At 51.7% G+C, this 27493-nt stretch overlaps 1 protein-coding gene across 1 annotated transcript in view; it reads left to right on the top strand.

The window, feature by feature from the left end:
• Positions 1 to 27493, top strand: part of RBKS (ribokinase) — an 86283-nt gene that overhangs the window by 22541 nt on the left and 36249 nt on the right. The window contains exons 2-6 of the mRNA XM_055121840.1: positions 47 to 179; positions 7388 to 7451; positions 8412 to 8474; positions 11842 to 12006; positions 23799 to 23890. Of these exons, the coding sequence (XP_054977815.1) occupies positions 47 to 179; positions 7388 to 7451; positions 8412 to 8474; positions 11842 to 12006; positions 23799 to 23890 (517 nt within the window). The remainder of the gene's footprint in view (positions 1 to 46; positions 180 to 7387; positions 7452 to 8411; positions 8475 to 11841; positions 12007 to 23798; positions 23891 to 27493) is intronic.

The following is a 27493-nucleotide window of genomic DNA, read 5'->3' as shown; positions in this document are numbered from 1 at the left end:
TTCAATGCCCTTTCCTTTATCCCTTCTCTTCTTTATGTCCTGATAGCCTCACTTCTCGCCTGCCAAGAACCGGAGAAACCATCCACGGACATAAGTTTTTTATTGGCTTTGGTGGGAAAGGTGCCAACCAATGTGTTCAGGCTGCCAGGCTGGGAGCAAAGACATCGATGGTGTGCAAGGTAGGTACATCGAGCCGCGGGGAAGATTGTAGATGCAAGAAATTTCCTTTTGAACACTTGAGTTCATTGTTTTTATATTCTTAGCCATTTTTTCAAGTGAGCAGTTCACTTTATATGCAAAAGTGGCATTTAGTATATTCACACTGTTTTACAACTGCTGTTTCTAGCTAGTTCCAGAACATTTCTATCCATTCAAAGTAAAAAACTCTTCACCTATTGAGCGGTTTCTCCCTCGGCCCCCGGCAACCGCCAGTTGGTATACCGTCCCTGTGGATTCTCTAGTGCGGAGAGTTCCGGTCCATGAAATCACATACGATGAGACCTTTTGCATCCAGCTGCTCTCACTTAAAATAATACTGTCAGGGTCCTTCCCACTTGTATCCTGCCTCAGGCTTTTGCTCCTTTTATGGTTAAATAATATTTCATCGTATAGATCATTCATTCCTTTATCCGTTCATCTGCTGAGAGACACTTTGGCTGCTTTTGCCTCTTGGCTCTTGTGAACAGAATTAAAGTACATGGACTTATCTGAGTTCAAGTTCCCCCCTTCTTCATTTCTTTTGGAAGTTCCTTGTGAAGATCTAATAGGAGAGAGTAAACTTCCTCCCATACCCCCCGTCCTTTATATTTGTTTCTGCCTCATTGAATCCTCTGAGCACTGAGACTCCGCCAAATAACTTAATGCTGCATTCCCTGCACACTTACTGGCTTTACCACCAGAATGTGAAAAGTGAGGTTGAATTAACCGACTGTAATGGGTTTCTGTAGTCCAGCTTCTAAATAACCGCCTGACTCATTCGGATTTGAGCTGGTTTCATGCAGTTAGTGGAAATTTGTTCTAAGAGCTGTTATTTTGCCCAGCTCAGAGCTACTGTCTTCTGGTGCTGTACTTTAGAACAGGAAGGAACCTGGGCCTTGTGGAAATCCTCAGCCCTGATCTCTAGGCATGCATCTGCTACCAGGCACATTTTTTTTAAAAAAAAGCAAATAAAGCAATACCTAAAATGTGAAAATCTAAATTCTCTCCATCCTACTGAAATGATTTGATAAGAATTCAAACAACTGATGTATTTTCCTTGAATCTCTTGGCTGTCATACGTTCCATATTTGCTTCTTTGCTGAAATGTTAAGTAATCCATCTTTCCTGTTATCAGTAATGCTAGCATCTCATTGTAGGGTAGCTAAACTGGCTCTGCACAGTTGAGGCTAAAAAGAAGGGGGTGGGGAAATACACAAGAAAGTTCAAAGCTCTCTCCTGTGAACTGGGTCGTTCTGCCAAAATTTCTCTGAAATGTCATTTTCTCTCGCATACACCACTTTTCTCTCCACGGGAGTCTCTAAATGATGTAGAAACCATACAATTATCACTTCATCTGCCAATGAACTGTCTCTTTATTTCTAATTTAAGATTAACCTGATGAAATTCTCATCTGGCTATTTGGTCAGAAACATCATTGCAGCATCAGATTCAAAGTAAAATCAGGACCTCCAGCCTAGCAAAAAGGTTTCTGAAAATCTAGAAATTAATCAGCTTTTAATTATTGAGTGCCTATTTGTGGTAGGAATTCTGGAACTGGGAGGGAGAGCTGATTAAGAAGTTTAGGCCTGATTAGAAGTGAACAGTTTAGGGAGCGATCAGATGGTGTGGACTTGGAGGGTTTGGAAGTCAATAAGAGGATACTCTCATTGCTAAGCTGGGCATAGCAGAGCAGGTATTACTAAGCACCTTGGGAGAGGGGGGTCCTCGGGGCTGGATCTGGGAGAGGTCCAAGAACCCACTCTTGAAGCGGTACAAAAGCTGTTCATGAGCCAGACATAGTACAGCAGTGCACCCAGCCCGGGTTCAATTCCCACAGCACATAATTCCCATGCATCTCTCTAAGCTGCACTCCTGAAGGCCCTCCGAGCACTGTCAAGGTGGTCCTGGGAGTCCTTGGCACTGCAGGGCCTGGGCAGCAGCTGCAGCCTTGGGCCTCACTTTGAGCCAGTGGCTTACTTGGCCAAGAATTATAAGGGGGTATCTTGTTTGTTTTCATGCCACAGCCAGCAGTGGTCAAAGGTTACTCCGGGCTCTGCATTCAGGAATCATTCCTGACGGGCTTGGGGGACCAGATGGGATGTCAGGAATCGATCCAAAGTCAGCTGCGTGCAAGGCAAGCACCCTACGCACTGTACTATCTCTCCAGCCCTAATCGTAAGTGGGAGGGCCCCCCTCCTGACCTGAAAAGCCCCCTCCCCCCAGGAAAAGCTGTTCAGTAGCCACTAAAGTCAAAATGACGTGGCCCGGGGCTGGAGAGATAGCACAACGGGTAGGGCGTTTGCCTTGCATGCAGCTGACCCGGGTTCGAATCCCAGCATCCCATATAGTCCCCTGAGCACCGCTAGGAGTAATTCCTGAGTGCAGAGCCAGGAGTGACCCCTGTGCATCACCGGGTGTGACCCAAAAACCAAAAAAAAAAAAAATGATGTGGCCCTTGGGACCTCATCCAACTCAGAGATGTTGAGATTGGTTATATTTTGTTTGGTTTTGTAGTGGGGGAGGGGGAGTACATACCTAGCTGTGGTCAGGACTTGCCCCTGGTGCTGTGCTCAGGAATCCCTCCTGGTGGGGGGGCGATGGGAGTGACCATAAATAAAGGGGGTAGGTTCAGTCACATGCAAGGCAAGTGCCTTATCCCCCACTTGTTGTTGTTGTTTTATCTTTCCCAACCCAACCCTTTTTTAATTTTATTTTTTGCATGGGGGGGGTGCAGATTTGGCTGTGTCTTACTCCTGGTTCTGTGCTCCGGGGAGAAATCATTTTGATCTGTTGAGTAAAGCAAAGAGAAATGCAAGATCAAATATTTGAATAGTAGGAATAAAGATGGGTCGAGAACCAGGAAACTCTAGAACCGGATGTGAGAGGAATCTAAGACTGTATTTTGGGAAATGTTTCGATCAAATGTTAATTAATGCAGAGGCTACTTGCTTTTTTTGTTCTGGTATATCTATATTTAATGATGTTAGCAACTGTATAATGAAAATTCTTTACAGCTATTTTGCCACTGATTTGTTTCTCTAATGTTTATCCCGGGGCAGGAAAGAGAGGGTGCTGTGGCCCTTTGGGTAGCAGAGGAGAAGAAAACATGGTTTTACAAGGGGGACTTGGATATGCATTTTTCAACTGGGCCATGGAGCTCCCTGTGGACCCTCAGGATATTCCAAGGGAAGCACATATGAGATTGTGTAAATGAGGGGTCACAGCATGAGATTTGAATACTGTGGATCAGTAAGACACCGCGTCCACAGAAAAGAAACAAGGTCAAGAAGGGGACCGTACAAAAGTAGAGAGAGAGTATGGGGGAATTGTCTGCCATGGAGGCAGGGGGAGGGTGGAAAAGGGGTGGGTATACTGGGGACATTGGTGGTGGGGAATGTGCACCAGTGGAATGATGAGTGTTTGATCATTATATGATTGAAAGTCAAACATGAAAGCATTGTAACTGTATCTCATGGTGATTGAATAAAAAATAGATAATTGAAAAGAAGGGGGCCATAGTTGGAAAAAGGTTGAGAATTACTAGCTCAGATGGGTTCTTTGATATATAGAATTCATTGATGCTTCAGTTCTATAACATTCACAACTTCTGGGAGAAAAAAACAAAGTAATTTTTCTAATAGAAGTTGTTATCCATTAATCGTAGCCATTCTTTTCATTGTGGAGTATATTTTTTATTCATCAGATTAGCCAAACTCGCATTACAGCAGTTTTTTAAAGATGACGAATTCCAAGTGGAAACTGAAATCATGAAATTATTCCAGATAAAAAAATGAACAGATGGAGCCAAAGAAAAACAGGTAGAAAATTCCCTTTGATTTTTGTAGCTAAATGATCTACGACTGCCCGACAACAAATGAAAATGCCAGCCCTGATGAAGTAAGGCTGTGATGGCACGTGCAGAGACATCATCTTATTGAGCTCAGCAGAAACATTTGTTATGATCTTCTAGAAAGACTATTAGGCAAGAGTGCATTAATATATGTACAGTGCAACATGCATAATGAAACACTGCAAGTTGTTAAGAGCTAAGTAGCCCACATTCAACTGAGTCATGAGCCAAGGCTACAATCCTATGCTAATTGGGAGTGATATTTTGAGATTGAAAATCCAGGCAGCTAAAGGAGCTCGAGAGATAGTACAGCGGGTAGGGCGCTTGCCTTACACGTGGCCGACCCATTCTCTTGACACCCCATCCGGTTCCCCGAGCCCTGCTAGGAGGGATCCCAGGGTGCAGAACCACTGCCAGGTTCTATCCCCAAACAAGCAAAGAATAAATATAAAATAAGCTTAAATCAAGGCAGCTGTTTTAGGGAACGAACACCATCTCAGCAGGACAGAGAGCCTGTGAGGACATTTGTCTTAGGCCTGTGCTGATAGGTGTAAGGGCTTTGTGCACCTACAGATCAAAGGCCAGCAGCTCAGCAGGACCCCCAGGTTGGAATCAAGAGCTGAGGGTGGGGAGCCCTAAGCAGACTTGGGCCCGAAGACCACAGATCTGATGCCAGCCCCATCGAAAGTGAGACTATCTCAGCTGTCCATTACAAGTGGCCTTCTGTTTTCTCTACAGAATAATCAGGTATAAAGTTCTGTGACAGAGGCAGGGGCACCATGTTAGCACAGACAAGGACCGTTTTAAAAAAAAAAATTATTATTACTGTGTTTTACAAAATTGTTAGGTCACAGTGAACTGAGAAGGAAAAATGGGAGGGGGCCGGAGCCACAGTACAGCGGGTGGACACTTGCCTTCCATGTGCCCGCTCAGGTGTGACCCCTGGCTCCCCATCTGGCCCCTGGAGCCCAGCAGGAGTGAGTTTTCAGCATAGTGTCAGGAATAAGCTCTGAGCAATGCCCAAAAATGGCCCATTTCTCAGCTTAACAAGGAGAGTCTTAGAAAGAGTAAGTGAAACACAAGAGGTCAGCGTGGGCCATGTCCAGAGTCTGACGTGGACAAACATAAGCCCAGGAAAATCTTTGCCTCTCAGAGAAGCTTCAGCTCTGTTGCCCTCCTAGAGTTCTGGTTCTGGCTTCTCCAGGTGGCCCCTCTCCATGCTCCACGTCTGACCCAGCAATGCCACGCCAACCAGGACCTGTCCTTCCTCTTCCCAGATGCCCCCGACACAAGCTTTACAGTCTAGCAAAGGAGTGCCAACTCCAAAGGCCTGCTCTGGCCAAGCATGAATTGCCACTGGCTAGAGGTGCTGGAGGGGCTGGAGCGATAGCACAGCGGGTAGGGCGTTTGCCATGCACGCGGTCGACCTGGGTTTGATTCCTGTGCTCCTCTCGGAGAGCCCGGCCAGCTACCGAGAGTCTCCCGCCCGCACAGCAGAGCCTGGCAAGCTCCCCGTGGCATATTCAATATGGCAAAAACAGTAACAAGAAGTCTCACAATGGAGATGTTACTGGTGCCCGCTCGAGCAAATCGATGAGCAAGGGGACGACAGTGACAGTGACAGAGGTGCTGGGGGGAGCTTAGGAGCACATGCTCGCCTTTGGGACAGTTCCCGCTGGGTTCCCTTACAAACTCGTGGGCCCAGTGTTAGAGTTTAGGAGACCCTGAAAATCCAGAGATTCTGCTGTTTGGGTGAAGTGGGAACGGATGATAGATCAAACCGGGAAGGCACGCCTACAGAAAGCTGAACGCGGACAGTGTAGCAGCTTCATTTGTAATTGCCAAAACCTGACACAATCCAGAGGTGGTTCTGTCAGCTGATGAGTGGATAAGTGCTGGTAGCGCCAGACCATAGACACCGAATCCTAACAAGGAAAGGCGCTTTCATTCCCCCGAAGGACCGGTAGGAACCTGGGAAGCATACCACAAGCAAGCCGGTCTGAAGAGGCTGCAGGCTACGTAATTCCAACTCTGTGATGTTCTCAAAAGCCAAGACTGTAGAGGCAATAACCAGGTCAGTCGTTGTCAGCAGCTAAGGGAGAGAATGGGGTGAACAGAGTACAGAAGACCGGCAGGGTGCTGAAACCTGTCTCTGTGATCTTATCCCGGGTAGCGACATATGTGTTCATACATGAGTCAGAGCCCACAAAACTCCCGAGAGAACTCTCGTGAGCACTGTGGAGTTTGGTGGATAAAGACATCTCAGCGCAAGTTACAAAGGTCGAAGGAAAGTCGAAGGATCATTACTCGAATGAATGCTAAAGTGCAAAATCTACCGCGATCCCCACGTGAGCTCAGACTCTTCCATGCCTTCCCCTTTGCTCTTCATGTCAGGCTTAAGGGAGAGACTTTTTAGAGGGAAGTGTGTGGGGGGAGGGGTGGGGAGGTTGTGGGTACAGGGGGAGGGAATGATTTTTTTTTTTTTAATCACTGTGAGATATACGGGCTGGAGTGATAGCATAGCGGGTAGGGTGTTTCCCTTGCGCGCAGCCGACCCGGGTTCGATTCCTCCGCCCCTCTCGGAGAGCCCGGCAAGCTACCGAGAGTATCTCGCCCACATGGCAGAGCCTGGCAAGCTACCCATGGCGTATTCGATATGCCAAAAACAGTAACAACAAGTCTCGTAAATGGAGATGTTACTGGTGCCCGCTCAGGCAAATCGATGAGCAATGGGATTACAGTGATAGGGGGACAGAGATATACAGTTGCAAAGTTGTTCATGATTACACCTTAGTCATGCAAAGTTCCAACACCCATCCTTTCACCAGTGCACATCTGCCACCAATGTCCCCAGTTTTCCTCCCACCCGCCCCCTTAGCCTGCCTCTATCGCAGACACTTTACTTTTCTCTCTCTCTTTTACTTTCCTTCTAGGCACTGTGATTAGTAGTACTTTTGCTGAAAGGGTATTATGCATGTCACTTTTCGTCCTTTCAGCACCTGGTTTTTGTCCGGAGTGATCATTTTCAACTGTCACAACCATCCCGGTTCCCTCTACAGAGAGAGATTCTTCATAAGCATTGGAATTTAGAGAGTGCAGTGGGAACTTGTAACAGTCACCCACTGTTTCCACGTTAGGTGGGACAGAAGTGGAACATGAATATATATATATAACAATTCTTTGGGCTGAAACCAAGTCTACATTAAGAAGGTTAATTAGCTAGTGTTTATAAAGCACTGTGCAGATATGCCCTTTGAAAATGCTAAGTATTCTCAAAACCACATTGTAGCATTTTTCTAAATGTGAAGGATCTAACGTTCATCGTTTCTTTTGGTACAGGTTGGCAAAGATTCTTTTGGCAACGATTATATAGAAAACTTAAAACAGAATGATATTTCTACAGGTAAAATTCCACATTTTTTTTCAAGTTCCTCTAACTTCCTTCTGTGCTCTGGTTACGGGGGAAAGTTGAATCGAGAATAGAATTCTTCCATCCTGGCCTGGTGGCCAGAGTCTTTCTCTGTGCAGCTTTGTCTGGTCTCGTCCACCAGCCCGTGGTTCGTTCTTTCATGTACATCCTCCAGCTGGGAATAAAAAAGACAGGAGGTTACCAACCTTCTTCTGGGGGAAAATGTTTCCAAAGCAGGTGACGAGGGAGAACAGATGCCCTAGTCACAAAAAAAAAAAAAAAAAAAATTAGGAAAGGTCATTGAATGTCACCGCGGGAAGGCAGCTCAGGAACCCCAAAGGCCGATACTAGCGTTTCACGAGAGAGCGCGCCAACGGCCAGCGAGGCTCCAGATTGGTCCGCAAGGCACGCGACGAGTGGAAGCGAGAAGCAGGCCCGGAATGTGGGTCTTTGGCTCTGGTTCAAGACTCTCCACCCGCCCCGCCGAGAGCCGTGGTCTGGCATATAAATGGAAACGTGAGGCAGGCAGCCCTTGGCAGCGGCAGAGCCGAGGGGAAGGAAGAAAATGCAACAGATTCATTTTCGAGCTTTGACCTTCAGTCTTTCCTCGCCAGTCTGTCATTTCTTTAAGTGAAGGAAAGAAACCCGGTGGTCTTGGAAAAAAAAAAAAGCCACTATTCCAACTCTCACTAACAGGGGAGTTAGGGTGGGAGGCCTGGACATGACGGTGGCCCGGGGGTGGCTGCGAATGCAGACAAAGACTCAGGAGGTGCAAAGACATCAGCCTCGGAGAGAGGATGGGGAGGAATTAGGATTAATGATTTCTGTATGATGATCCCAGATGGTTAAAGGTTGAGAAGTTTTTCCAAAGGATTAGAGGAGCATTGGAATCGCTCAGCTGGGTTCTCCGTGCCAGGCTGCCTGCGCCTGATCGAGATTCTCTTTTTCCTTTAGAATTTGCATATCAGACCAAAGATGCCGCCACGGGAGCCGCTTCTATCATTGTCAATAACGAAGGTACGTGTTCTGCAGGCTGGAAACGTCGCCACAGCTCGTTCAGAAACGTTGTTTTTGTTTCCTTTACCTAATCCTGCGGATGTGTAGCCACACGCGTGCCGCTGCTGGATGGTTCAGATGTAAAGCCATCCACCTGATAATTATGAAAGTTTACGGTTGCCCCCCCCCCCCAATGGTATTCATATCCTGGGACATCCCATTACCCTTCATTTGAACTCAGAATTGACATTTGTCTCGAAACACAGCTAAGCGTGCATCTGTCATTCCTGTTGAGCGGGATAAATAAATGTAAATAGATAGGTGCAAAAGGAAGATGATGAATCATATTTATAGTTGATTTACTGAGCAAATGGGAGCAACTAATTACTTCTAACTGATCGTTGGCATTCAGCTCTTTGAACGGCAATCACATTGCGAGTCTATATATACCCGTCTGTCGGAAGGGCTTTCGATGGCGGCAACATTAGTCTTTACTTAAGGGTGAAGGGAAGTCACAGATTTTAAAGTTTGCATAGCTTCTGCCAACTCTTATAAATTAATACTCATTCCCTGTGAAGCCTGGGACAAGGCCTAGTGCATTGTGGGTAATCACTGCATTGCTGTCACATTAGGATTAGGCAGCCTGTGTCTTTCTGTTTGTTTGTTTGTTTGTTTGTTTGTGGGCCACACCCACTGACCCGGGCTCTGCACTCAGAAATCACTCCTGGCAGGCTTGGAAGACCATATGGGATGCCGGAGGTTGAACCCAGGTCGGCCACGTGCAAAGTGAGCGCCCTACCTGTCACTCGGGCCCCGCCATATGTCTTTTAGTGTTGTTTTGCAAGATCATCTTTCACACCAAGAGAAGGTCTTTTTCAGCTCAACATGAAACAATCCCAAAGTTGCAATGACAACAAAATATATTCCACTTAAGAAGGAAGAAAGCAAATTTTAACAATAGAAAAATTGTTTATTTTGCCTCCATGTTTAATGATAGCAGCCAACGGCAGCTCATTCCCTGTCTTAAGTCACCTTCTGTGTGGGAAGGATATCTTCAACTTCTCTTTCTTTCTTCTCTGTGTAACAAAGTCTCGTTTCTAGGCCTGAGCGATAGTACAGGGGGTAGGATACTTGGCTTGCATTTGTGTTCAATCTCCAGCACCCCATATGTTCCTCTGAGCCCCATCAGGAGTGATCCCTGAGCACTGAGCCAGGAGTAAGGCCTGTGCATCACTGGGTGTGTCCCCCACCACCCAGAATGCCTCATTTACATGCAAAGATGCAACGTAAAGCGTGTGCCAGGACTACTTACGAGTCTCTGGCTAGTTCCTAACGGAAGGCAGTGCCCACAGCAGCCCACATTGTCATGGCAGGGCACGTGCCTTGCATGAGCAGGTGCTGGGCTCAGCTCCCGGCCCTGGGAAGAGCCCGGATTGGAGGGGAAGAGCTGTCACACATATCCAGAGTCAGCTTCCTGAAAGGACGGCCCGCGGTGGCACGTCATGAGTTCAGCTATGACAAGTTCAGCCAGGCAGGAGTTAGTGAGCCCCGGGGAGGTGTCCAGCCGTCAGCTGCAGCCTTGGCCTCACTGACCCCGAACCCCCACTTCTGCTGGGGCCTGGGCCAGCCTCACAGGGGCAGCCGTTGACTCCAGCAGAGCAAATGAGGTCAGGGAAGGAGAGCAGGCGTGACCGCTCTGGCCGCTGCCTGCCAGAGGGTGGGCACGGAGAACTCCCCCAGGACGGAGGCAGGCTTTCTGCTGGATTCACTTTTCCTTGTGGCCAGCAGAGCCTGCGGTAAGATGATCGGCCCGCATGTGTTCTGTGCCGAGGGGATCTCGGGTCACGTCCGTGCGAGACTGCCATGCGCAGCCACTGCCGCCCACGGATCTGAGCAGCTGCCAGCAGACAGCGCCAGCTCGTGCCTGCTCGCAGGGGGCCATCGGCCACGTGGTCAGCGGGTGGAAGAAGCAGGCACAAGCCATGTCATGCCGTGGTCGCTTCCCCTGGCGTCACTGACGTATTGCCCTTCCAACACGTAACCCACATGTTCTTCCAGATATTGAGGACCAGAGAGAGAGTGCAGGGGAGAAGGCGCCCGCCTCGCAGGCAGCTGATCCCCGGCACCTCAGGGTCCCCCCAGACCCCAGCACAGAGCCAAGTTTAGCCCCTGAGCTCAAACCCCCCCACCCGGAGATACTTTGTTTTAAAGTAGGGGGGCCAGAGAGCTAGGACAGCAGGTAAGGTGCTTGCCTTGCAGGTGGCTGATCCGGATTTGATCCCTGCCACCCCCATAGGGTTCTCCAAACCCCACCAGGAGTGGTCACTGAGCACTGCCGGGTATAACCCAAAAAAGCAAAAATATGGGGGCCGGAGCGATAGCACAGCGGGTAGGGTGTTCACCTTGCATGCGGCCAACCCGGGTTTGATCCCCGGCATCCCATATGGTCCCCCAAGCACCGCTAGGAGTAATTCCTGAGTGCAAAGCCAGGAGTGACCCCTGAGCATCGCTGGGTGTGACCCAAAAAGCAAAACAAAACAAAACAAAACAAAAATATGATAATAATTGAGCAAGCTTACTCTCTTTGCCCACAGTCTCTAGAACCTGCTATGCATGACACAGTTAAAGCATCCTGCAGTTCAGACAAGCCAGATTTCAAGGGTTCAGTCACCACACCCTGTGACTGACACACTCCTGGGCCCCACGCTGGCCAGCCCAGCCCTCAAAAGCCCACCTTCTGACTGAAATAAACTGCCCGCTGTCCAGGGGGGATTTACCCAGGGGACCCACGAGCCACATGTGGAGCATGGGAAGTTCCTCAGTCCCAGTTCTGTGTGATCTGGCACGAGCCCAGGCTCCCCGTCCACCTCAAGGGATCGTGTTCGCCTCCCGTCTCTGCGATACCACACAGTGTATTTTGATTTGCAAAGTCACTTTTCCAAGTCCCTGAGGGGAGGCCCATGAAATGATTAGTTACCACAGAGCATTAGTGTGTGGTATTAGGCAAGTGTATTCCTGATTTACTCATCATTACGCCATCTGTCACTTAGGATTTGGAAGCCGCACAACACATACTGTACGAGCCGTTCACCGTGAAAGAAAGTTCTGAAGTACGAGCTTTGTCATTTTGCAGCTAGTGCTCTTCACACATCAGAGTCTTGATCGAGGAAAGCCTGTTTTAAGTTTTGCTCAAAATGATGAGGAAACTATGAATCCTATAGAGATGTTGCAAAAGACACGTTGGGAGTCAAGAATTTGAACCGTTTAGCCTCAAGATATTAGAATTAATGCCTAAAATATCTGTGGCATCATATTTTGCCTGGGTGGGTCTAAGCTTACTGGGCTTTGCTTGGTTTGACTGTCAACATGAAGCATCAGTTCTCCACAGGCCAGAATATCATCGTCATCGTGGCTGGAGCAAATTTACTTTTGAATTCCGAAGACCTGCAGGAGGCTGCCGGCGCCATAAGCAGAGCCAAAGTAATGATCTGTCAGCTCGAAATAACTCCAGCTGTGTCTCTGGAAGCCCTGACAATGGCCCACAGCAATGGAGGTAATTTTACATATTTCTCATTCTTTCTCCAAAAGCTTTCACCTTTGTCTTAATGAAAATTAAGCTCTCAGGGCCTGGAGGGGGACCACCGCACGTGCAGTGGGTAACGTGTTTGCCTGGTATGCGGAGAACCCAGGTGCAGTGCGTGGCACCTCATTTGGTCTCCTGAGCACAAAGCCAGGAGTGAGCCCTGAGCACTGCTGGGTGTGGCCCCAAAAACAAATTGAAAAAAAAAAAATAGTCCATCTTTCAAGGGCTGGAGCAATAGTATAGCGGGGAGGGTTCAGTCCTTGGCTCCTCATATGGTCCTCCCTCCAATCCCCACCAGGAGTAATTCCTGAGTGCAGAGCCAGGAGTAAGCCCTGAATACATGGGTGTGACCAAAAAAATAAAAATAAATAGTTAACCTTTCAAATTCAGCAGTGTTTTGGTGCAGTCAAATATTCTTTGTCTAGTCTCTGAAATGCATTGGTTCCTTACAGTTTTTGGTGTTAGAAAACCTTAAAAATCAGGTAAGTTCCTGCATATGTGACCAGCATTTCTCATATCTCACTATGCAAATCTTCAGTCTGGCTAGCGGAAATAATGCAATTGGCGACGAAGATCCGTAAATGCCACAGCAGCCCGTGTCCCGTCGGCCCTCTGGGCAGGGGAGTGATTTCCATCCCGAGAGGCAGAGATTAAGCTCATGTCACATGCAATACTTACCCAGCTGCATTTTTTACAAATATGCAAAAATATTCTACAAATACCGACCAATTTCAAAAAATGATTTTTCTTCCTGCCTTTTATGAAACGTACAGCCTCGTATTAACACCAAAGATTATTTACCTGTCATAACTTCTGTGTTGTCAGTGTGCTTTCATGTTATTCAACTTCAAATTGGGGGAAATTTTCTTTTTCTTTCTGGTTTTGGGGGTCACTCCTGGCAGTGCTCAGGGAAGCGGGTGCAGTGCCAGGCTCAGACCTGGGCTGGCTGTGCGCAGACGCTGAGCTCCAGTGTGCCGGGCGTTCCCTCCGGCCCCGGACTGGGGGGATTCTCATACACCTACAGCACACAAAACTGTGCAGTGAAACGTCACTGAGCTTCTTTGATTATCAGCCTGTAGCTAAGCTTGATTTTATCTGTTCTCTCGGATTCTCTGACTCCCACCTCCAGCAAATAAACTTTTTAAAAAAAATTCAAGTATCGGGCCTGAGAGTTCAGTGGCTGGGCACTTGGCCTGGCATGCCACTGGCCAGGTTCTGTCCCCTGCGCCACGTTTCCTCCGAGCCCACCCGGAGTAAGTCTTGAACACCACTGGCTGTGGCTCAAGAACCAAAACAACAACAAAATCCAGATCAGATAGTTTCTTTGTTTGCTTCTTTGTCACCAGCTGATGGAGAAAGCACCTTCAGAATGAGAATCTCATCTCTGTTCCTTTTAGCTTATGCTGTTTACAGAATTGTCTCGTTTTTCTCAACTTACTAAGTACTAAATGGAAATCCTTTCCTACTGAATTGTTCTAAAAAAATGAAAGGATAGAGACTATAATGCTAAGCTTGGCATAAGTTGCTTCAGTAAATCCTCATTTTGTTTTTCTCCTTTTCACTTCTCTCTCTAAATTATGGAAGATAACTCATAGGGTTGGAATTATGCCTTGCATGCTGGAGGCACAGAGTATGATCCCTGGCTCTGCATGGCTCTCCCAGGGACCACTGGGTATAGCCCTCAGGAGTGTCACTGGGCCTCAGGGTCAAACCATCCTTGTCCTGGCTGGCCACATTATCACCCTAGATCTTCCAAGCTATGCTGGGAAGCCCAACAAAATCACTGTATCACTGCCATCCCGTTGTTCATCGATTTACTCAAGCGGGCACCAGTAACATCTCCATTGTGAGACTTGTTGTTACTGTTTTGGGCATATTGAATACACCATGGGTAGCTTGCCGGGCTCTCTGAGAGTGACGGAGGAATCGAACCCGGGTTAGCCACATACAAGGCAAACGCCCTACCCACTGTGCTATGGGGCTGAAGCAATAGTACAGTGGGTAGGGCGTTTGCCCAACAAAATAGTTAATAAAAATTTGGGTAGGATTCTGATCTTAGTACCACTTGGTCAGCAACAACAAAAACATCAAAATAGTGCCAGGAAGATAGCTCCAAGGGTAGGGGGCCGGCGTAGCATGCAAGAGGCCCAGGTTTGCTGCCCCAGCATCAAGGTCTGTGCGGCCCCAGAACAAAACAAAACAAAATCAAAATAGCAATGAGCCACTCTAAGACTCTGACGTTTTGAGATTTAGTAATAGTTACTAGCAAGAAAATAGAAAACACACTGACTTTTCCAGATAAAGCTTGATCACCTGTGGCCGGAGCGATAGTTCAGCAAGTGGGGCGTTTGCCTTGCACGTGCCGACCCGGATTTGATTCCCAGCATCCCATACGGTCCCCCAAGCACCGCCAGGAGTGACTCCTCAGTGCAGAGCCAATAATAACCCCTGAGCATTGCCAGGTGTCACCCAAAATGGAAAAAAAAAAAAGAAGTTTGATCACCAAATGTAAAACAAAACAAAAATGGAGAAAACCAGAGCAGCCGGTGCGCGTGAGGGGGGCACGGACGCGGTGATCTCCGTCCCCAGGTGCACGCGGGGCTCTGCAGAGCAGCAGGTGAGAAGTAAGCCACTGACATTAGTATGTGGCGGGTGTCTAAATGTGTGACCTCATGTCACAGGTCTCCAGCCAAACCACTGGCCAGGCCAGTTCCCACTGGCCCCGAGTGCATCGTGAATGGACTCTCCCAAGCGGTCAGAAAGAATCCCGAGCCAAGACCCACGGGCTCTGGTTCTTCTCGGAGGGTCCCACATAAGGCTTCCACTGGTGGCCAGCATTGTCCACTCTCCGCGTCTGGCCGGTGCCCACCCGCTGGGTGCCCTCCCGCCTCCCCTGGACAGACCCCAGTAGATCTTCCTGTAACTTCTCTTCTGTGTCCTCCTGTCTCCTGCTCTCAGACATCCCTGTTTCCTCTGTCCTAATCTACTCACCTGGCCACTGCCCGGCTTGTGGAGGAGAGCAGGGGACAGACTCCCCCGCCGAGGAGCCCGCCCGGCACAGGTGAGGTGACAGCTGTCAGGGGGGGAGCGGGGGCTCAGAAGTGCTTTGTACCCCCATGTGCCAGGCAGTTCTTTAGAAGCTGGGACAGGGTGAGGAACGGGGCAGAATGTCCGACACCTACCTACCTCTTTCCAGAGCTTGCTTCCAGCCCGCATGCCCGCGACTTCATCCTGCATCCTTCAGCTTCTGTTTTCTCTGTGTCGCTTAATTGCGGCGGGGGGTGGTGGTGAGAAGGTGACCCCCGTGCGACCATATCATTGTATAAGAAGTGGTCTAAGCCCCTTGCCATTGTTCGGACTTGCCAGGGTATAAAGGCTCTTTCAAATATCTTTGACAGTCAGAAGAACACCTTGCGGCCGAGAGGTTCTCCCAGCCCGCAGATGGGCAGACTGAGATGTGGAGGGTCAAGTCACCCACGTCCTCACACTCTGAAGCATGGCCTGAGAGGCAGGGCTCAGGGCTGGGGGACCAAACTCTGGTCTCTCAGTGAGACCAGCTACAGCCTAGAGAGGGCTCACGGGGCTGGGACACGTGGGTTTGTATTTGCCGGATGCGCTGTGTGGTCCCCAGGGCACCCCCAAGCACAGCCCGGAGTCGCTTCCATGCCCTGCCAGGGGTGACTCAGATCTGGTGGGGGTCAGAGTGGGGAGCAATGGGAAAGGAACGGCAGCCACAGCTCATTGGTTTCAAGGAACTTGACCCTTAGGACAAGCAGCTCTGGCCAGGGAGAGCCACCAGCTGTAATGCTGTCCAGCACGCGGCAGAGCTGTGAGTGTCCGTGCTGCCCCAGTGAGAGAAGAGACCCAGGGAGGTTTCTCAGCAGCATGCCCCTGCCTCATGAACCATGCATACACACATACACAGAACGTGGCTGGTCCCCGCTGGGTCAGCGGTCAATCACAGCTTGATTTGAGACCGCGCATGTGACTTGGACGCATTTTTATTCTCCCATGAAAAAGACCAATGAGTTGGAGCGATAGCACAGCGGGTAGGGCGGTTGCCTTGCACGCGGCCCACCCGGGTTCGATTCCCAGCATCCCATATGGTTCCCTGAGCACCGCCAGGAGTAATTCCTGAGTGCAGGGCCAGGAGTAACCCCTGAGCATCACCGGGTGTGACCCAAAAACAAAACAAAACAAAACAAAAAAAAGACCAGTGAATAGAGCACTGGCTTGGGAGTCATGACGCAAGGCTTTGCATTCAGACTCAGTAAGCAAATGGAAACACGCTGACAAGCCAGTCAACACCTCGGGCCTCCTTCAGAAACCAGAGAAGCGGGCCAGGAACTCACCCGCCGCCTTGCCAGCGACCTCTGTGAGTCATGGGCTAGAGCGCGCAGAGCCGCAGTGTCTGTGGGTGCCGAGTGCCCGTCACTGCCCCCAAGGCCCCCATGTGCCCATCAGCACCGCCCTGACTCCAGGAGGCTCCTCCCTGCCCCCTTAGCTGCCCCACTCACAAGCAGTGATGCTGGAACTAAGCCCCGCGCCAGAGAGGGTTTCCCCAGAAAGAGACGAGCCCAGGAGTCGCGGCCGGTGCTTTGAAATCTATCCATTCCCCAAACCAAAGCTCTAGAGGTTTAGTCCTTTGTGTCAGGGCCACAGCCAGGGATGCTGGGGCTCCACTTCCAGCCCTTTGCCCAGGAAACCCAGGGCTGGAGGGGACCCAAGGCAGGCTCCCCGCGTGCAGTGTGCTGTGCACGGGCAAAATCCATCCCTTTATGTGGGATTTTTAGAGGAGGACACATCCGGTTTCGTTTGCGACGACAATTATGCTTCATAAAAGAACACAGTATCCAGTGACGTGACCCAAGAGGACACAGTGCCCTCTTCCCACAGCCGGGAAAGAAACGCTTCAAGTTCTCACGGCGCCTGGCCGCTGGAAAGGCTCCTCCGCCAAATCCACAGTCCACGTGTGAGACAAAGAATTTCATGAGAAAGGCAGTGACAGTTAAAACAACATGCAGAGGGGCCAGAGAGAGAGAGTCCAGCAAGTCAAGTCGCGTATCTGGCACGAGGCCAACGCGGGTTTGATCCCCAGAACCACATGGTCATCTCAGCACCACCGCGGGTGACCCCGGGGTCCCAGAGCACAGCCAGGGGTGGGCCAGAAACCAAAATGCAAAAGCAGACAAACAAAAACCTACCTTTTATTCTGCAGTAATTCAAAGACAGCGTATTACTTTGAATAAACATCAGCCAGCCGGCTTGGCTAATGTTGATGCATAAGCCACATTAAAATGTACACTTGTATGCACAGATAAATTCGCAGACACCTAAAGGGCCCCTGTTTTTTCTGCATGGAAATGGAATAACTATTCCTGATGCCTCATAATCAACTCTATTCTTTTTCCCTGCTAGAAGGAAAAGGGTGGCTGAGAGATAGTCCAGGGGGCCAGGGAGCACGCCTTGCGTGGGGCCCCCTGGTTTGATCTCCAGCACTCCAAGTCCCCTGAGCATAACCCGGTAAAGCCTTGGAGGTCCTTGAGCACCCCTGGTGGCCCAGGTCAGCCATGGCACCTCAGAGCTAGAGCCACACAGAACATTGAGTGTACGGCCACACGCAAATGCACCAGGCATGAGAGTGATGGTACAGCAGGCAGGGCACGTGCCTTGCACACTGCCGACCCGGGTCCTATCCCCAGCACCCCAGATGGTCCCCTCACCCCACCCCAGAGCCCTGCCAGGAGAGATCCCTGAGCACAGAGCCAGGAGTAAACCCTGAGCACGGCTGGCTGTGCCTCCCAAAACAAAAAATAATAATAAAAATTAAAACTTAAGAACCAGAGCTGACATGGAGCTTCAGAAATAGAACACATGTTTTACATGTGTAAGACCCTGGGCTCATCCCTAGCACCCATAAGAGAAAAAGATTTTAATTTAAAATTTTCAAAAAATTTAAATTTCCTCTGAAAAGCAATACTGAGGGCTAGAGGTAGTATAAGGAAGCTAGGACCTTTGCCCTGCACACAGCTGACCCGAGTTAAGCCCCTTGCACCATGAGCACAGAGCCAGGAGCACCCCTGGGTGTGGCGCCGCCCCACTCCCACACCCCCTAAACAATACCGACTGGGTAGCCCCGGCCGCCCCCTGCTCAGGTGGCACCGCAGCTGCTCATGACGAAACTCGGGCGTGTCGATTCTGGTCTTCAGCCTCCTTTCAAAGCAAACGGAGCGTTGCAGGAGCAATTATAAATAATTGGGATTGTAAGATGGCCAAGAGGAAATTCTAGGTAGGATTCGCGCTATCTTTGAAGGCCACCTTAGTCCCTTCCCCCTTGGCAGAGGGAACAGCGCAGCTGGCGAGCCTCTCCGTGTCCGCCTGACAGTGTCCCGCTCAGGCTGTGAGCGTTATTGCTGTGTGTGTGTGTGTGTGTGTGTGTGTGTGTGTGTGTATGTGTGTCTGTGTCTGTGTGTGTCTCTGTCTGTGTGTCTGTGATGCTGGGGGGGCATGGAAACGAACGCCCACACCCTAGTAAGAGAGTTCCAGGCCGTGCTGGGGTGCCCGGCGTCCCACGGTCCCTTCCTTGCCCGTGGAGATTTCCTCGCCATCTGAGTGCATCACTGGGGCCTCTTAACTGCGCAGCCCCCGGCCCCCAGGCCAACATCTGAGCCTTTGCTACCTCCTTTTCCCGCCCCGGTGCTCCCGAGGCCGCCTCCCCAGGCCTCCCCAGCGCCTCGCAGACAGGCTGGTGCTCGCTGTCAGCGCGTGACGAGAACACACGGGAGTGCGGCCCGTGCCCCGCATTGCAATGAGTCATCACGGCTGTGGGGGCTCCCGGTCCCCTCCGCAGCCCCCGGCGCTGCCTCTGCTCCCCGGGCGGGCAGGCTGCTGGGGTGACCTCGTGTTCTCCCACTTTTCTGTCACAAGCCCGCGTTCCTCTTTGACGACCTGGTTGGAAGGAAGGTGAAGGCCTGGCAGACCCTGGTCAGCCCACAGAATTTCGGACGGCAGAAGGCAGAGTGCATTCACTAGGCCAGTGAGCTATACCTCCGAACCCGGGCACCTGCTGGACGCCAAACGGGCCCGTTGCTTTTGGGAAGAACGTTTCCCTAGGGGCGTGCAGATTTATTCCTACCAGCCTTGTGTAACTCATCGTTTTTAGCTTTGCAAGGCCCTCATTTCCCGCCTTCTCCATGTATGTAAGCCTGAGTGCAGATGGCTGCTCAGTTTTCCAAAGAGGGGCACCCAGCTAGCCATAGTACGCGGTTGTCTTTTCGCTTTTGAGTTGTAGAAATATTCCCATGACCTCATAGACCCACTCCATTGCCCCCCAGCCCTGACGTCCCCTGCTGTGGCTGCTGCCTGGACACAGCTGTGGCAATGTCCTCTGGGTCACCGGAACAGGAGTCCAGGGGCACGCTGGCATCAAACTCGCAGCCCCGCACTTACAGGACAGGCTCCCTCCCGTGGACCAACCCCTCCCACTGCTTTGTCCTGCCGACTGGCTTCCCAGGGTCCCTTTGAGCAGATGCACCTTTAACTCTTTTTCTTGTTTTTGGTCTGGGGGCTGCCCTGCCCCGTACTGGGCAGTTCTCCTGGCAGTGTTCTGGGAACCACAGGCTGGACCCTGGGCCTCCTACATGCAAAGCATGTGCTCAGCCTGTCGCGCTGTCTCTCTGGCTCTAAGAGTAATAAAGGGGGGTTGGGGGCGGGGGGCGTGGAGCAACTGTACAGCAGGTAGGGCATTTGCCTTAAATGCGGCTGACCTGGATTCGATATCCGGCATCCCGTATGGTCCCCCAACACCGCCAGGAGTAATTCCTGAGTGCAGAGCCAGGAGTAACCCCTGAGCATCGCTGGGTGTGACCCAAAAAGAGAAAAAAAAAAAAGAGTAACGGCACATAGGGCCGATCTTTTAGTGGGTGCTTCCAATGGTGCTCACTGCGCCTGGCCTGGCCGGCCCGCAGGCTTCTTTCTGCGGGGGAGGCTTAGGAAAGGACACCGCGTGAGGGTGTCGGGAGAGCAAAGGGGACTTGTGCAGGGATGGCTCTCACCCGTCCTGGGCGCTGGCACTCTGCTGGACCTGGGCTAGCCAGCGACCCGGTGGCACTCCATAAATTGCTCCTTGAGAACAGGGAACAATTCCATTATTCTAGAAGCCCTCAAGGGAAATGAGCGTGTCAGCCAGCCGGCAGTGAGGGCCTCACGGCACAAGTGACGTCTCCGAGACCCCCATGGAAGGGAACACCAGTGAGTGAGACCGTTGCCTGGCTACCACAGCCCGCCCAAGGCGGCCGCGCGGGGTGGACAGGCGGGGGTGTTGGGCTGCGGGTGGCGACAGTTTAATAATAGTAATAAGCCTGTACATTTGTACAACACTTTACAGTTTACATGGGACTTTTACATCCGCTTCCCAATTTAAGCTGCACAATAACCCCGTACCAAAATATAAGCAGCCAAAAATATACCATAGAATTTCTGTGGGTGGACATTCTGGATGCAAAGATAATGAAAGTGTGCGACTAGCGTTGGCGCGGAACTGGACAAGGGCCACTGACCAGGCCAAGACGTTAAGTAAAGACCGAGGAAGGTGCAGAAGGAGCCCCACTGGCCTCCCAAGGCGGGGGCAGCGGGCAGTGTCCATCCGCCACGAGCTCACAAGACAGCTGCCCGAGAACGGGGGTGGGTGTGGCGCCAGGCTGGACAGAGCTCACAAGACAGCTGCCCGAGAACGGGGGTGGGTGTAGCGCCAGGCTGGACATGTTCTCGTGCAGGGTCTCTCCCTCCCACAAGACCCGGGGTCCAAAAGTAGAGAGGGGGGGCGGGAATTATCTGCCATGAGGCAGGGAGAGGGGGGGAAATGGGGGGAGGGGGTATACTGGGGACATTGGTGGAGGAGAATGTGCACTGGTGGAGGGATGGGTGTTTGAGCATTGTATGACTGAAACTCAAACATGAAAGCTTGTGACCCTGGATCATCATTGCTCCTCTCGAGGCCACGGGGCAGCCACGCCAGGGTTGGGGGAGTCTCTGAGAGGTGAAGCTCCAGCTGTTTGATGGCGGGTCTTTCACACGTCCATGGACCCGAGTGAGGAAACAAGACTGAGCAATCGAGGTGGGTGCTCCTGTGGCTCAGTAAACATTCTTGCTGGGGGATGGGATGGGGGGGGTTGTCACACCCAGCTGTGCCCAGGGCTTACTCCTGGCTCTGTGCTCAGAGATTACTCCTGCAGGGCCGAGGGGACTTAGGAAGCGCCCCACCTCCTGTAGGATAGTCATGACCAGCAAACATTCTGACAAGTGTGAGCTTTCTGGACACGCCCCCCCACCCCCAGTATGAAGGAGTGAACTAGAATGGAGGTAGGGGTGCAGGGGGACGGAGAGCAGTCAGGAGCCTCAGGTGAATGGGTGGTGTGGAGGAGTGGGTATCTCTAGATCCACGGTGGATATGACCGTCAGCAACAGTGGAAGCAGGAGACCCAGGCCACAGCAGCCAAACTGAGATACATGCTTGTCCAGGTGGTCGGCGGGCAGGGACGGGGAGGGGGCACGGGGACAGTGGTGGCGGGATGGTGCTGGAACATCGCATCCCTATAACTCAACTATGAATAACTTTTAATCACAGTGTCTTCATAAAAATATATTAATTCCCCTCAATATTCACAAAGCTCAAAGACGTTTTGAAACTATCGGGCTGTGTCGGGGGTGGGGAGGATGAGAGGCACCTGCGGTGGAGTTGGCCAAAGCCCTCAGGTAGGCCTGACCCTCACCGGGTCCTCCACGGGCCCACTGCGTCCCTCTGCCATGTCCCTTGTCTGCCGGCTGCCGCTGGCCTGTCCACGGCTGCCGCTGGCCTGTCCACGGCAGCCCCGTGTCCCCTCTGCCTGCTCTCCCCCCCACCATCCTCTCGCCAGGTCCCCTAGTTCAGGCTCGCTCTCACTCTCCGCTCCAGCTCTCCTTGTTCCCTCTGGCCTTCACGTCCCCAGATGGCCCGTGGACACCGAGAATGTCAGCCTGGGTGTAAACTGTGCTTGCCTGGTGACGGAGCAGGAAGTCCTCTGTCGGGGTGCGACAGGCACGTGAATGTCCTCCCAGAAAACCTGCCGGGCTGTTCCTCTCCTGCCCTCTCTCTCGGCTCTCTCTGGGAAATGGGTTTTAGACCCAGCCGTGCAACCTAGCGCTTCGCAGAGCCCAGGAGAATGTCCCCCCCACCCCCCCACTGGCACGCATCCCTGTCTCTTCGTGCCAGGAAATGTGCGTCTTTTCTTGAATGCCCTTTTTACCCCTGGGCTGCAAAGGGTGATGCTCACCCTTACAGCTGCAAGGGGATGTGAAAAGGCGCGCAAACAGCAGCCAAAAGGAATTGGTCCTAGGCTGGTGGGGAGACTGGGATTTCTGTTTGTTTTGGTTCGCTTGGGGGCCACACCTGGCGGTCCTCAGAGCTGCCCTGGCTCTGCTCAGGGATCACTCCTCGTGGTGCTTGGGGGACCGTGTGGGGTGCCGGGGATCAAACCCAGCTCAGCCGCTTGGCCAGGCAAGCCCCCTACCCATTATATATCTCTCCGGCCCTAATTTCAGGCTTTCCTGTGTGGCTCCATCGATGTTCATGGTCTTTCTTGCTGTTGTTCTGGGCACTAGTGCCAGGGCCGCCCATGTGCCAGGGCCCCACAGAGCTGGGCTCACACCCGGGCCACACATATGCAAGGCCGGCGCCTGCCACTGAGCCCCACCCCAGCCCTTCTGTTTGGTTTTATTTACTTATTTATTGATTGATTGATTGATTGATTGAGCCACTGTGAGATGCAGTTACAAAGTTGTTCATGATTGAGTTTCAGTCACACAGTGTTCCAGCACCCGTCCCTCCACCAGTGTACATTCCCTACCACCAGTGTCCCCAGTTCCCCTCCCGCCACACCTCCTGCCCCCCAGACTGTCTCTAGGGCAAGCACTTCCCTTCTTCCCCCCGCTCTCTTTCTTTCTCTCTCACGATGGTTTGCAATACAGGTACTGAAAGATGGTCATGTTTCGCCCTTTGCCTACTTTCAGCACTCAGTTCGTGTCCAGAGCGGTCATTTCCAGCTATCACTGTCATAGCTGTCATAGTGGACTTCTGTATCCCAACTACCCTCCCCACTCCACAACTTGTGGCAGCTTTGAACCCTAGGCCATGCTCCTGGCCCTTGTTGCAACTGTCCTTGGGTATCAGTCTCAGGCTATTTTTTTTTATATCCCACAAATGGGTACAGTCTGACTCATTTCACTCATCGTGATCCTCTCTCCATGTCCATCCATTTATAAGTGAGTTTCATGGCTTCATTTTCCCTGGAGGCTCTGTAGTATTCCATCGTGTACATGTACCATAATTTCTTTATCTAGTCATCTGTTCTCAGGCACTCGTCACCCGTCTTTTATCGCCCCCTTACTCACACCCTGCATTTCAATGTGTTTGTGTGTTTGGTTCGGGCTTACACCCAGTGGTGTTGGGGGTCACGTCCAGGGCTCCGGCAGACAGTGCTCCAGCAGGTGTACACACTCCCGTCCTTTGTGCATTTGGCCTGGCCCCTGGTCGGTTGCTTTGCTCTGGGGCCACACCCTGCTGTGCTCCAGGGATCGGACCCTGGTGTCCTGCACGGGAAACCTGAACTCAGCCCTTTGATGCTCTCTCTGCCTGCCCCGGCTTTGTCACCTGGCACTTCCTTTGCTGAAGGTCCATAAGAGCACTTGAAATGCCCGATAACCCCCGGCCCTATTTTTCCTTGCAGTGAAAACGCTGTTCAATCCAGCTCCTGCCCTTTCCGACCTGGACCCCCGGTTCTACGCCCTCTCTGACGTGTTCTGCTGCAATGAAAGCGAGGTAAGCAGGACGGGCCGAGAGGTTTCTGTGCAGGCGGGTAAAGCCAAGAGGCAGGACTACACTGACCGCGTCCATTTGATAGAGGTTGAATTGGGCCCTGTAAAAAATCGTTTTTTCAGTTACGTGGGAGGTGGCAACAAACGAGAGAAAGGAACCCCAGAAGGAGCCCCATCGTCCAGCCCTTCAACCTGTGCTCATTTCAGTCCCCTCCACCCCCTTTGTTATCAGTATTTTCTCTTGTAATTTGTCCATATTTTATGAGCTAATCAGTGTATTAGGGTTGTAGCTAATAAAAATAAAGGCTGCCTCATGGAAGAAGAAGAAGAAGTATAGAAAAGGAATAAGAGGCCAGGCTGGCTTACACTCGAACGTGACTTGCTGTTTGACTGAGTCTCATGTCACTGGGTGACCTGGGTGTGCTCCAGACCCCAGGTTAAGGCACAGCCCCTGGAGTGTCTTGTCTGCTGCAGCCTTCAATCCCAGGTCTGTCCAATGACACGGCAAAGACCGTGGGCTCCTGCATGGGGGGCGGGGGTCACTCGCCCACCAGGCACATCTACATCTCTACAAAATACCAGTCAAGGCACCAGAAAGATAGTCCAGCAGACAGGACGTGCAGCCGACCCTGGTGAGATCCCCAGCAACACAGTGACCCCCAGGACACTCAGGAGTGATCCCTGAGCATGGAACCTAGAGTAAGCCCTGAGCACTGCCAGGTGTGACCTAAAATTTTTTTTAATTTAATGTTTTAATTTTAATTGGTATTTTTCTATTATGTCATTCATTCTGAAGCAGTTCAGAAGAAAAAAAAATTTTTTTTTTTGCTCTTTGGGTCACACCAGCTATGCACAGGGGTTACTCCTGGCTCTGCACTCAGGAATTACTCCTGGCGGTGCTCGGGGGACCATATGGGATGCCGGGGATTGAACCCAAGTCGGCCATGTGCAAGGCAAACGCCCTACCTGCTGTGCCATCACTCCAGCCCCTAGATGAGAATTTCAATGTTTCTTCCTCTTGGGACCCAGTGTTGGCCCGAAGCTCTCCCTGAAGTTGCCAGGCGCACACGGGCAGCCCACAGAGCAGCCAGCAGTCATTCCCCGTTTGCTTCAAAGAGCAAGTGAAGGTGCCTGGGTTTCTGCACCTGCCTTTTCACTCATTTTCACTGTCAGAACCTCCAGGAAGGAAACAAGAAAGAAGCCCGCTACAAAGAAGCTCGGTTTTTCTCACCATAGTTAGTTTATTGACCCTTGGGAGCAGCCACCGTGACGAGGCTCTGTGTGTGGGTGCAGGCACGGGGGGCGGGGGGGGGGGGCGGTAGAGGGTCCACCTCCACCTCCCATGTGACGCGGTCACTCTCAGCTGCCCAGATGGCCTGGGTTTGCCTGCTAGAGACTCTCAGAGCATCTGTTTAGTCTCCAGACAGTCCTCTGAGCTCGAACGAACGACTGTTTCCAGACCTCCTTTAAATGACCATAGTTCACAGCATAATTGTCCCCAATTTTATGCCAAATAAATTTTGTTGCAAAAACAAACAAACATCGGGTGCAAACACTCTACAGAGCTTTTTATCTAAAGGTTATAGATCAATTTTCAAACTGAATCAAAAAGGCAGTACAGTGATCATGCAGCGGAAGCAGTTATGCAGTGAAATATGGCACAACAGCCATGCGCCCAGGAGTGGGCCTCACTCGTTATCGCATGACGAGGCATCTGTCCCCTCATACTGCATCTGTCCCAGCGTATCTGCTGATCGGCCGGTGCGTAATCAGTGATCCTCCACACATGGCGAGTCGCCGCCCTCGTCGCCGAGGTCCTCCCCCTTCTGTGCACGAGGAACTGAGATGGGCGTGGCAGGGTTAGCTACACACACGGTGGCCGTTGGTGCTGGCTGTGGCCGCACCCGCCCATGTGGCCTTCTCACAGCAGGGAGCTGCATGCAGCATTCAGTATCGGGAGGGAAAGGGAGAGAGCCAGGGAGTCGGCCCGTCAGCGTCTGTGGATTGATGGAGAAAGCCCACCCGCACCCCACCTGGTAGTGGAAGCAGCCTTGCTGGGTGTGGAGCCCTGAACCCAGGTGATGCCCAGAGACCCAGCGCAGCACAGTGCCAGAAGTGAGCGCTAACCATAGATCTGTAGCCCAAAAATCAAATGGGGGGGCGGGGAAGGTGCCATGTGCTGTCTTGCAGCTGGCGCCTATGGAGTGTGTTTGAGATGGATGGAGAGTGGACAGACCCTGGGCTCTAGGGAAAATGATCTCAGCTGGTACAGGGGTGAAGGCACATGCCTGGCCTGTGGCTAACCCCAGTTTGGTCCCCACAGAGTCCCCTGGGCATTACCAGGGACAGCTCTGGACACTCCCACGTGCTGTCGTGGTGCCCAGGTGATGTCCCACACCCCAGGGCCCCGGCTGTACCACCTCCTCGGTGTGAGTGTTGAGCTGCAGGTCCAGGTAGCCAGGAACCACTGAGAGGGGCCTCCAGGCCTCCTGGGCACAACTCTGGAACACCACCCCTCCTCCACCCCATCCCCACCGCCCTGCAAAGAAAATTCAGCTCAAAAACATACTGTTAAAAAAGACTTTGGGGGGGGGGGCGGAGCAATAGCACAGCGGGTAGGGCATTTTCCTTGCACTCGGCTGACCAGGGTTCGATCCCCGGCATCCCGTATGGTCCCCCAAGCACTGCCAGGAGCGATTCCTGAGTGCAAAGCCAGGAGTAACCCCCGAGCATTGCTGGGTGTGACCCAAAAAGAAAAAAAAAAGACTTTAGGGGGACTAGAGCAATAGCATAGCAGGTAAGGCATTTGCCTTGCACATGGCTGGCCCGGGTTCAATTCCCAGCATCCCATATGGTCCCCCGAGCACTGCCAGGAGTAATTCCTGAGTGCATGAGCCAGGAGTAACCCCTGTGCATCACCGGGTGTGACCCAAAAAACAAAAAACAAAACAAGAAGACTTAAAGCTTTAAAAAGTAATGAGAGCTTAGCATTCCTCCTCTGTTCCTCTCCCTTTTGGGCATGAGGATGCCTCTGCCCCGAGGCACGGCTGCATTGGTGGCCGGGGTTCCACACTCAGCCGTGGTGCTCGTACATGGGGTTCACAGATGACAGTGAATCAGCCGGGGATCATAATCGATGTGTGGACCAGTGCCGGGCTGGACACCTGTTGCACATAAAGGCAGGCACTCTGCCACTGACCGTGTCCCTGGATCGTGTCATGATGCAGGGTAAAGCTGGACTTAGATGCCCATTTATAGAGGAGGAAGGTGAGGCTGTCCCAAACAGCTTCCGGGTTGTGAGTGTCGGAGGTGACAGGTGGGGAGGGGACACGGGAGTCTACTGCTTTCCCCCCAAGCCCCACCTGGAAGTGGCTGGGAAGTCCAGGACGGACTCGAGTCTGCAATGAGCCCTGCATGGTAGAGACCTCACAAGCCACCGCCCCACAAGGCAGCCGTCGAGCTGCCCCTGACGCCCATGTGCTCTGCCCAGCGCGGCGGGCGAGCCCCACCAGGCGATTCCTCAGGGAGCCGTGGACTCAGGCTGGAGCCAGGAATTGCTCCTTGCAGACAGGAAAAGTCCGTCTTAGATGTTTCACCCAGCCACCCT

This window comes from Sorex araneus, chromosome X (assembly GCF_027595985.1).
Source record: "Sorex araneus isolate mSorAra2 chromosome X, mSorAra2.pri, whole genome shotgun sequence".
Lineage (NCBI taxonomy): Eukaryota > Metazoa > Chordata > Mammalia > Eulipotyphla > Soricidae > Sorex > Sorex araneus.
Note: the sequence above shows the minus strand (reverse complement) of the source record. Positions and strands in the feature narration are given on the sequence as shown.